We start from the raw sequence: 11,494 nt of genomic DNA on the forward strand, positions 1-11,494 counted from the left end.
GGGTTGACATCTTTTGGACCAGAGGTGAGCTGGGTCACTTGTTCTTGGCTAAGGCTACGTCAGGGGATGGTGATGAAGGGGATGGTCTAACAGTCTTAGGAACTGGCACAATGTGGGATTTGGAAATGAAGCTGTCAAAAAATGGGACACTAATTGAGACATGATTATTAAAATTCGTTAAGTTTTACGGGAACCGCTATAGGCTCCCTTGGTGTACTATAATATCAAACAGGTCCTGGGTTGGACCAGTCATTATTCTAACCCTGTGATGTAAACACAGGCAGTTTGTATGTAGAAGCAACCACGTTCCTCTTTACCTCGTGATCACTTACCCCACTCAGTTTTTATGATGTAAACTGAGATCCTTAGACATTCCGAACTTTGTTCCATTACCCATTCTTTCAAAAGAAGAGTTCCTCTTCTAGTCCTTCACTGGCCCTCACATGGAGTCTAGCGCAGCTCTCCGCCTTCCCTAATGAGAAGTGTGTATGAAGAATGTACTTAAGTACTTATTCTCAGGCGTGTGTGTGTGTGTGAGTGTGTACAAACGTATTCCTCTGTTATTGTAAAGCTGTTCTGTAGACTTAGATCATAAGCTCAGAGGGCCAGAACCACCGCCTTCTCATGTTAGGGGAAATCCTTGAGGCCAGACCCAGAGAAAGGACTCAGTCAGTGGCCAAGAAGGAGAGCGTAAGGAGATAAAGGTAGAAGGCTCCTTCTCTGCCCTCTGCCCACCATCTGGCTAGGTGCCACCTCATAACCCTTTCTTTACCTTTCCTCGTGTAAGGGGGTCCATAGAGCTGGGGTCACAGAGAAGCCTGTTGAAAGTGTATTCAGGTTCCTGGCTACTGAAACTCGTCTAGATGGCTGTGGTGGGCAGAGAAATTCTTGGCCTAAAGTTAAACAGCTAACCACTAAGCCTTAGATTGGATAATGAGCCCCTGAGGTGCTCCTGTGTCTGAGCAGCCAGGCTAGAGGGATTGCCATGGTAGCTGGGGGCTGGGGAGCGCGGGAAGAGGCTTGTCATGAGCCCTGAGGCCCACCTGCTCTGCTATAAGCAGTGAAGATGGCTAGGAGGATTCCAGAAACGCTGTTCCCAGCCCCATTGGGTGCAAGCCACCGGAACAGAAATGCCGTCCAGGTTCCCAGAAGTTAACACCCGCTCTCTCACTCACAAGGAGGTGATGGCTTCTCCCCCATCTCAGTTATCTTCAGGGCCATCAGGCCCCTTCAGACCTCGAGGCATCTTTCCCGCCAGGTAAGAATCATCTGGAGCCTCTTACTTGCTTTCACACTTTGGCGCATCCTTGTGAGGCACACAGGCTCAACCTTCTGCAGCCTCCATGTGGGAGCTGCCTCAGGCGTGAGATAAGTCAGAAACGCAGCGCCCGCGCCATTGCCCTCTCTACAGGAAGCTGCTCACCGCAGCACAGCTCTGGACGGGCCCTGAAAGGAGGGTACATAGATGGGGCCGCGGGGGCCGACTGCAGCTGTGAGCCCCGGGGTCTTCTGTCCTCTCTCCATGGGCACACGCCAAGAGTTTGGCGATTTCCTTTTTTAAGATCCCAGTGTGATCAATCGGGTCGTTCCCTTTCTAACCCAGAAATGGAAACTGCCAATACCAACCGTGAGGGAGGCACTTATTCTACAAAGTGGACTTCCCTCACCCCTAAACTCTCCCGTTTGTGCTTCTTTCCTCTCTCCCACAACTACATTCACACAAAGAGAACCCAGGCACACACCCGCAGGTGCCCGGCGGTGGAGAACACCAATAACGTGTCTCAGGATCACTGGGGTCCATGTAGAGACAGATGGCTGGCCACTGAAAAACAGCCACGGGGTGAAGCAGAGAGGTACAGAGACAAAAAAGACAGGGGCAGACAGGGTAACTGCTGCTGTGTGGTCACTAGGCAGCTCCGTGCAGGTCAGCTGGGCAGTGGGGTCCCAGACTCAGTTGACCTCACCCACCTGGGGGAATGGAGAGAGAACTCAGCAGTCACTGACTTCTTAGCCTAAAAGCTTTGCTATATAAAAGGAGGAAAAAAACAAACAAAAAACAACCCTCATAAAATAACGCATTGTTTTGGTTCAAAGGTATTGGGTCCGTGGAGAAAAAAACGTTTCACAAAAATCCATTGGTGTTTTTCTTTTCCACCTTTTCCCATGAATAAATATTATCCATTAAGAGCCTTGAAAAGGTGCTTAAATACACAGTGTTATATTTTCTTCCTGTTTTGCATGTGACAACTCTGGCCTCTGTGCTGCTCTTGGTCTTGTATTTTCCTCACCGAGGTCTCCGGAAACAATTGTTATTTGGTCTGAGGCTCCCCCTGCAGGCCGGGTCCGGGCACGCAGCCTCTACCCCCACCGTCCCATCCCCTATCCCACCCACCCTCCCTTCCTCTGGCCCCAGTGAGAGGCAGGATCACAAGGCTATGTCCACGCCAGCAGCAGTGAACCTCAGGGGCCCCTGTGCTGCCCTTTTTCCCTTGCAGGCACAAGTTTCAGTGCTAGGGGTGCAACGGGGCAGGCGGAAAGAATGGGGAAAGGGGGGGGAGTGGTCCCAGTGGCCACCCACCGACATGCCAGCCCCCTCGGCTCCCACTCCCCGCACTGGCCCTCTGTCCCATGGTTTTACAAGGCGGACACCTTGACAACATTGCTGGCTATGGAAGGAATGTTCGTGTTGGGGCCCGGGCTGGCAGTGGGGGGGCAACTTTCCCCCTCCGGGGTTAGCGCGGGGGGAGTGGGGATGCTGATGATAGCTGTGGTGATCTGGGATGCTTTGCAGTTTGGTCTCAGTCCGTCGTCTGCTTTCAAATTAAGGCTGGAGCGACTGGGATAAAAAAAGAGTGAGTTGATGTGGGTTCCTCTTGCTAGTGTCCCCAAAGCTTCCTCGACCCCCTACATTTCTAGCTCATGGTGACTCAGAGGAGGTTTTGCTGTCCCTCTGTCTTCTTTTTGGTCACCTTGCCTGTAATGATCCATTCTAATTATTATTCCTAAACTACCGACAATTGCCAAGTCGTGGGTGTTGGGCTTTGGGGATCAGAGTATACGGTTTCCCGCCAGCGGATTGTTGACCTATCGTGTATGGCATTTGACTTGCTTTCCCTGAATTCCTTGCAACTCACTGGAGGTAGTGGGAAGTGGCCTAAATATAAGCAGAGAAAGGAGGGAAAAGTCAGTCTGTGATTCGAAATCAGCCTGGGACAAGCCACGCGTAACACAATTGTGAAATTATTTCCTTGAGAAAATGGTCAGTTCATTCTTTGCACTGGAATAGGTCATTTTTGGATTTTTGTTGTTGTTGTTATTTTTTTCTGGTATCTAACCCCACACTGGGCCTAAGCCTGCTGTAGTAACCTCCAAAGCACATAAAGGACCTTTGGGTTAACTTGCAAGGATGAGAAGGAAGGTGTGCGAGGGAGGTGGGGCTCATGCATCAGGTAAGGGGAGAGGGGGGCTCGAGGACCCTCAGGCTCTCCTAACGCTGAGGCTGTTTAGTCCTGTGAATGGAGTGGCTCCAGCGTTTGGGAGTGATGGGGATGGACGCCACCCACCTGGTGGTGAGGGAGGGCTGCTCACTGCCCTGGATGTGGATTGTGCTGAGCTCTTGCATGCTGCGCAGGCGAGTGGCCGGCAGGTTGGAATTGGGCAGGTGTGTGGTCTTCTTACTACGACGGGAGCAGCAGGTGGTCGTGAGGCCCGAGTGGCTGGACAGCGAGGGGCTTCTTGTGGATGGGTAGTTCTGCATTGAACTCTCCATGCAGTTCTGCTCAAACATCTGCTCATCTATAAACTCGTGGTTCTGTGGGAAGCAAAAGGAGAAGACGTAGGCAAAGGAGGTAGGCGGGAGGGGGACGGGCCCCCCGCCCCCGTACTCTGCATGGCTGCCTGTCTCTGTTCTGGGCCGGTGAGAGGAGGACTCCCAGCTGCCTGGAGCACAGACAGGCACTCAGGAGAGGTGAGGTCCCACAGGCACCAAATGAAGAAGGAAAGAGAGTTCTATGGGCAGCTCTGGCCATCAGATCGAAGGTGTTAAATCGTGATGTGACGTACGCTCCATCTACAGCTTTGAGCTGAAGGGATAACAGGGGTCGTGGTGGGATTTAGTGGCATCGTCAAGGCTAGAAGCAAAGACTTGACTTACTCTGCAGGCTTTGCACAGGACCTCCCGGGGATGGCAGACAGGGAGTCACGGCTATGGGTAGTTGGTCTGCTAGGTTGGTTTTTCTGAATTTAATGGGTGAGATCCTTATGAATCTTGGGTAAGCATGAGACAAGCTTTTAAAGGCACTGGATTGTTCACAGAATTTGGAGAGCTTTGCTCTTAAAGGCTAATGGGGTCAAATTGTCAGGGTTACAATCTCTTTTAATTATTTCCTTGTCACTTGATTATGGGGTAAGGATACCTGGAGGCACAGGGTTCCCTAAGTCAAGTGTAAGCATGGGAAGGGAATGCTAAAAGCCTCCTGACTAGAGGGCATCAGGGTGGAAGGAGTTGAACCCAGGAGGACTAAAAAATGGCTGTATGGCCAAGGTGATTTAAAATCTATGACATTAATGGTCTGACCAAGGCTGCCAGAGGGTGAAGAAAGTCTAAAGAGAAGTAGTATGAGAACAGAGTTCAGGGAGAGACCAGCGCTGACAGCCAATACCAGGAGTCCCCATGGAGCTAGCGGGGTGGGGGGTGGGTGGAGGGGTGGCACAGGTGTAGCACAGATGTGTACATGAACACTTCTTCCAGGATACCGACATTGATGCCGTGTTCCACCAAACCCTCCTAGCCCCTGGGGAGGTCAAAAGAGGGAATCAAAGAGGCAGTTGGGTAGTTGAGCACAACAGCTGGGAGCCTGAGCTGGTACTGGGTGTGGCAGCAGTGGGCAGGAAGGAGAAGCCCCAGAAGAACCAACAGCAGCACATGCAGAGAACCAGACCAGACCAGGGGGCAAAGAGGAGAACCCACAGACTCAGAAGAATCAGAGAGGAAAACATTGATTGAATTTTTAAAAAGTTATACCTTGATGGTGGAGGTTCGAACAGACAACAGGGGATCATCCACAAGATAGGACAACCCCTACAGGACAACATGCCAACAGAAGATAAGAACACCATTGATTGTACATTCCAGCATTCCCAAGCTCAGTTCTGACATTCAGTCTCTCAATCCCAGCATTCCACCCTTTGAGTCCAACATTCCAGCCCTTGCTCCCAGCATTCTCACTCCCTTTCCCCAACATTCCCACCCTGGGCTCCAACATGACCCTGCTCAGACCCAACATTCGTTCCCTCCACCCCAACATTCTGCCTCCCTTATCCCAACATTCCCCCCTAACATCCAGCATTCCATGTCTTTAATCCCAATATCCCATCCCCACAATCCAACATTCTTTCCCTCAGATCCAGCATTCCACTCCTTCAACGCCAGCATTCCAGCTCTTCAAATCCAGATCTTTCCACCCGTGTCCCTTCAATGTCCACATTCCACCCAGCACATGCAATTTGGAAAGGGCAGTTGGGTCCAGCCCTATTCCTTTGGCAAGCTCTGAGACATTGAGGGAAACTGAAGATACGCATACATAGTTCTTAACTCTAAGAAATACCAGATACATCTGGAAATGATGGTTTTCAGAATACTTCCCATTCTGGGTCCTCACTGGGTTTAACTGCCACCCACAGTGTCCACATTTGGCTCATCGTAAGAGTCACCTAATAGCATCTGTTCCCCCCCACATCTGGGAGGTCCGGATCTGGGACATTTAGAAAGCTATTTCTTAGTGTGCTGGGCCCCGGCTATTGGCTCTTTGGGGAGGCAAGTTCTAGGACGGGACAGGGAAGGGTTTCGCTCTGTCTCTCTTTGGTTGTCCAGCCTGGCTTCTCCCTTCCCTATTATTCCTAACACTTTTGGCCAAGGGACCAGGGTCGGCCCCACTGCCCTTCCTTTCAGCCTGTTGGTGAGGCACAGGCATCATTCCACATTCCGACTATGATGTCCTAAACCACGGCTCTATTTTAACAACAAGCCTTTCAGAATCTGACCTCCCTGGGAATGGCAGGGTGACTAAGAGGAAGTGGTAAGAATAAAACTCCTGGCTAGCAAAATAGATGTGCTGCCTCCTCTACTCACCGTCTCCTGTTCAAAGAGGAATGTAGGAAGCAAAGGGACCCACAAATGGCATCAACCTAGCCCCAGGGATAGGACAAAAACTGATGTTCTTCTGTACAGTCCTGTCGCGATCAAGTATACATTCAGCCCTAGTTTTGAAGAGTGATGCCCATCAGAGCCCTTCCTTAGCCCACAGTCACCAAGAAATGGGCCACGGGGCCTGGTGTAGGGGGCTGTGGAAAGGCTGGGGGTAATGGCCTCTTTTGTGCTGCAGGGCAGCTGGTGTCCCTACCCTGGTGACCTTGCTCCATTCCTTGGGCTGATAGAGACCTCATCACTACTTTTTGGACCTGAAGGGGACAGACTTTGACTTCAGAATGTCGCCCCAGGATGAGGACGTGAGTCGAGTTCTCACTCTGTGAGTTCTACCCTCAGAAAAGGGCCAGGGTTCAGGGGTGAGAAAGAAGGTGCCCGTGGGCTGTGACTCACAGTGGTTTTCTCCAGGCAGTGCAGCAGGTGATGGTGCTGGCTCTCGATGAGTGAGGTGGTCTTGCCCATGGGCTCCTCTTCCGGGGTGCCCTAGTGAGAAAAGAAGAGAGGCTGAGTATTAAGCTGGCGGCTCTTCCTTTCTCCATCCCCTTCATTTCTCCATAGGCGGGCACCAGAAAAATGTGGGTGAATCAACTGTTACAGTTACCATAAAACATGGTAGCTTCTGGGCTGGGGGCCCTTGGTCTAAAGCTGGTTTAGGGGTAGCGGTGACAGTCTCATGGAGAGGTATGTGGAGGGGGGCTGCTCCCTGGGGAAAGTTTGGAAACATATCCTTCCCAGGGTTCAGACTGGGGCTTTGGGGCGTGAGTGCCGCGGGAAGCAGACAAGCCCAGGTTCCCCTCCACCTCCCAGCCCAGGTCCTCGAGGCGCCTACCATCAGCTCCAGTGCCTCGTTGAGGAGCCCGTTGCGCTTGCTGTGCAGGTAGGCATTGGAGCTGCCTGTTTTGGCCACACGGATCCTGGCAAGGCGGGCCTTCTGTGATGGGCAGAGAGAATCAAAGGATGAGGTCTAAAGAGAGCAGGCCTGGAAAAGCGGGTGGCAGTGGGCTCTCCCAGCGAGGCTGGGTTCCCCGGTGATGCCCGAGGCAGGGCAGGAAGCCGCGTCTTCCCAGCCTCACCACCTCTGTCTGTGGGCGCTGGATTGGGTCTCAGACGCTCTGCACCCGCTTTCTGCAGCTCGGTCATGGTCAGAGTTCCTAGGGGTTTCCACTCATCTCTCCAGCCGGGTGTCATCCTGGCAGGAGAAATACTACTCATCAAAGCCCTCCCTCCTTCCCAAAGTGTCATGACTTTTATCATGTCTGAGTATTTCTCATCTCTAAATAGACATGAGCTCTTCCAAGGAGCACGTGTTACAGCTCTCCTATGCTTCTCCCCTGGGGTCCAGTGAGTTCCCTGCAGTACAGGTGCCCAAATATGGGTTCATTACGAGAAAAGCAAAAAGCATGCATGCATGTGTGCCCCTCAATGCTTCTTAACTCCTTCTCCACTTTCTGTTTTTTCCTTAGCACTTATTACTAAGGTAGGATAAGTTCTATATACTTATCTTGCTACTGTCTCTCTCCCCTGCCAGAATGTAAGCGCCATGAGGGCAGGAGTTTTTGTTTTGTTCAGTTAGTATCCCCAGTACCTAGTAGTTCTTAAGTTAATGAATAAATTTACAGTTGCATGTCTGTCTGTCTTTGGGAGTGGATTCATGCACGGATGTGTCAATACTTGCATATGTTGCTGTGTGTGTCTGTGGGGATGAGTGTAGGTGCATGTGAATGTGACAAGGTGGCCTGATGTGTGTGCGTGAGAGGGCAGGATGGAACACATTTCCATATACCTCTGGCTTTAACTCGGAGAACTGAAAATCTCCCAGCTCCCACCTGGGAAACCCTGAGCAGACCTCCTGCCGGGAGGCTTCATGGTATCTCAAAGCGAGCCCATCTCTCTTGCTTGCAAGGGCAGTGGGAGGGGCTGGACGCACTGCAGATGCTGGCTGCCTTTCTCCCTCCTAATAGCCGTAATCAGTGTCATGATGACAGCAGCACAACCACAGAGTGAGGCCTAGGAGGGAAGGGCCTTTGGGAGTAGAGGGGTTCCTGCTGGTTTAAAACAATGCAGCTGGAATTTGGGCTCTTGTAGCTCTAGACCCAGCTCCAGGCCCTGGCTACTGAAAACAAAGAGCCTCTCCTGGGACCGAGGGGTCCCTCCTCCTGCCTCTGGGAAAGTCCACATTGAACTTCAGTATGGCCTCTGAGCAGAAGAAGCGTTCTTGGAAAATTGTGGCAATTTCCACACTCTCCCCAACATGGGGACGTGTCCCGTCCAAGTGTCCTGCTGGGCTGGTTCATTTGCTATAAGGAGGCCAGGGACTCGGGTTCAGGCTGTCAACAGAAGCACAGAGGACACACTCTATCTCTTGTTTCCTGAGAGGTCCCTTGTGGACAGCACGCCCCTGCAGGGATGACTCAACTCCTTTCCCTGGCTTCTAAATATGAGGAAGAGGCCAGGACTTGAACCTGGAAGATCTGCCTGTAAGTCTGAGGAAGAATGCTTCTCTAGGTGGACAGAATGAAAGGGGGACCTCGGAGAGAAAGGGTGGTAAGTAAGCTCTATCATTCTCTTCTCTCTGAGCAGAGAACATTCATTCAGGTCCAGGGCAATTCTCCCTGGGAGTCCTGCTCCAGCCTTACCCTCAGCTAGATGTCTACACTCAAGCCAGTTCCTAGTCTAATATTCGAGGATGTGGCTGCTATTGCTTTGGGTGAGAACTGGGTGTTAAGAGCCACATATGGAAATCCAATTGTGTCAAGCTCATTATAGCCTTATAAAATTTGATTGCACCACTTAGAGCCAGACCTGTCTCATATCTGGGGTCTGTCTTCATTACTTTCTAGAGATGAAAGATTCTCCTGTTCTCCTTTGTGGCACTTCTTTTAATCTTATCTTACCCTGGGCTCTATGAAAGGAACAGATTGTCATATCAAATGTACTGTATCATTTAATCATTTCCCACACAGGATAAAGACGTTTACAATGTGATTACAGAACCATACCCAGTGTATGACATTTGGTGAGGCTCTTTGGTTTGTCTTTGAGCTCCTGAGGGCCAGAGTCTGTGGCTTATGCATACTTTTGTCTTCAGCATAGAGCTTTATATGGAGCAGGTGCTCAAGCAAGGCTTGTGATGGCCCTGGAAGGAAGATGATTCCACACAGTTGGTCAGACATCCATGTTGATAAAGCCATTGCGATGGGCTCAGTCTTTGTGTGGACGGGTCAGCTTCACTCTCTTCCATGGTCATAAATATGAGGTCTGACAATTAAGTTCGGAAATTTGTTGCAACGATGTTACTAACCTTTTTTTTTTTCTTCTTTTAAAAAAGATTTTATTGGGGAATTGGGGGAGGGGAACAGCGTTAGGGAGTCAGGGAAGGGGAACAGACAAGTTGCTGTCCTTTTGTTCTTCAGTCTAATTGTGGAGGATGTGTCTTCACTGGCCCATGTTGGTATTATCATTGCGCTTTTCCCGGGTGAGGCAATTGGTCACCGGCCAATGGACGGCAGCTCATGGCAACTCACGCTGGCTGCCAGCCAACTCACAGTAGCTTATGGCAGCCCACTGCAACCCCACTGCAGCCTACGCCGTCTCCGGCGAATCACGGCAGCCCAGCTCCAGGTCGAGCTGTCATTCACCATCTTAGCTGTAGAGGGCGCAGCGTCACTGGCCCTCATGTGGGATCCGAACCGCAGCTCTGCTGCTCAGAGCCGGTGCTCTCAAGCCAATTCTTAACCAATGTGCCACATGGCCGGCCCTGTTACTAACCTTTTTTGATAGCAGAGGGATTATTCATGATGAATTTGTACTAACCAAGTTCACTATTTGGAAGTGCTGAAAAGGCTGCATGAAAAAGTTAGACGATCTGAACTTTTTGCCAACAATTCATGGCTCTTGCATCACAACAATGCACCAGCTCACATGGCACTTGTCTGTGAGGGAGTTTTTAGCCAGTAAACAAATAACTGTATTGAAACACCCTCCCTATTCACCTGATCTGGCCCCCAATGACTTCTTTCTTTACCCAAAGATAAAGGAAATATTGAAAGGAAGACATTTTGATGACATTCAGGACATCAAGGGTAATACAATGACAGCTCTGATGGCCATTCCAGCAAAAAAGTTCCAAAATTGCTTTGAAGGGTGGACTAGGCACTGGCATTGGTGCATAACTTCCCAAGGGGAGTACTTCGAAGGTGACTGTAGTGATATTGAGCAGTGAGGTGTGTAGCACTTTTTCTAGGATAAGCTCGTGAACTTAATTGTCAGACCTCATACAACATGAGAGTTGAAAGAGAGTTGAAAGAGAATGTAGAGATCATGTAGGCTCTTTTACAGACAAGAAAATGGAGGACATGACTCAGGGCAAGGTGGTGAACTAACAACACTTCAGCTCAGGTCTGCGAACTTCCAGGCCACATCCTGCTATCCTAACATTCCTCCTCCTCCCCTAAACTTCAACTCCTGTCAGTCAAGTCTCTAAACTTGACAAGCCAAACCCAGGAAGTTGCATTTTCAACAGGTGTGGAGATGCCAGGGTTGGAGGAGCAGTCCAGATGGAGGAGGCTGCCACCCTGGGTACAGTTCCAGGTACAGTCTATGCTCAAGTACCTGTCAGGCCCCTAGAAACCCTTCATGATTAAGTGCTTCCTAGTTGTCTGGCTGGCGGGTGCCGTTGGCTATGAGTTTTGGCATCTCTTGCCCTGGGAGAGGCAGGAGGAAGAAAATGAGGGAGAAATAGAAAAACCAAAAGAGAACAGGGGTGATTGCACTCGGAGACATTTACCCTGGAGAAGTGAAAATGTATGTTCACACCGAAACCTGTACGTGAATGTTCACCGCTGCTTTGTTTATAAGAACCCCAAAGTGGAGTCATCCCAGATGTCTCTCAACAGGCGAGTGGTTAGGCACACTTAGTACATCCCGACCATGTGATACTGCTCAGCACGAGAAAAGAACGCATTATGGATACACAGAACCTGGATGCATGTCCAGGAACTACACGGAATGAAAAAAGTCCATCTCCGAAGGTTACCTACTGTATGAGTCCACTGATATAACGTTTTTGAAATGGAAACGTTTTATAAATGGAGGACAGATAAGTGGTCACCAGAAGTTAGGGACGGGGTGGTGGGAGGGTGTGGTTATAAAAGGGTGTGGTGATGGGGTGGCAGACGCATGAACCTACAGAGGTGATAACATTGTATAAAACTCACACACACACACACACACACACACACACACACACACACACCCCAACTAAAACTGGGGAAATCGGAATAGGGTTGG

The 11,494-nt window shown here is 50.4% G+C and overlaps 1 protein-coding gene across 4 annotated transcripts in view; it reads right to left on the bottom strand.

Moving 5' to 3' along the window:
- Window positions 1–2,403: 2,403 nt before the first annotated feature.
- KCND3 (potassium voltage-gated channel subfamily D member 3) overlaps window positions 2,404–11,494 on the bottom strand; it is a 220,882-nt gene continuing 211,791 nt past the window's right edge. For 3 of the 4 annotated variants that reach the window (XM_019627458.1, XM_019627459.1, XM_019627460.1), the window contains 5 exons: window positions 7,035–7,136; window positions 6,599–6,688; window positions 5,024–5,080; window positions 3,564–3,811; window positions 2,404–2,836 (listed from right to left, as the gene is read on the bottom strand). In XM_019627458.1, the coding sequence (XP_019483003.1) occupies window positions 2,635–2,836; window positions 3,564–3,811; window positions 5,024–5,080; window positions 6,599–6,688; window positions 7,035–7,136 (699 nt within the window). In that variant the 3' untranslated portion in view covers window positions 2,404–2,634. The remainder of the gene's footprint in view (window positions 2,837–3,563; window positions 3,812–5,023; window positions 5,081–6,598; window positions 6,689–7,034; window positions 7,137–11,494) is intronic. The other variant, XM_019627461.1, reaches the window with a different exon arrangement.

This window comes from Hipposideros armiger, unplaced genomic scaffold (assembly GCF_001890085.2).
Source record: "Hipposideros armiger isolate ML-2016 unplaced genomic scaffold, ASM189008v1 scaffold_732, whole genome shotgun sequence".
Lineage (NCBI taxonomy): Eukaryota > Metazoa > Chordata > Mammalia > Chiroptera > Hipposideridae > Hipposideros > Hipposideros armiger.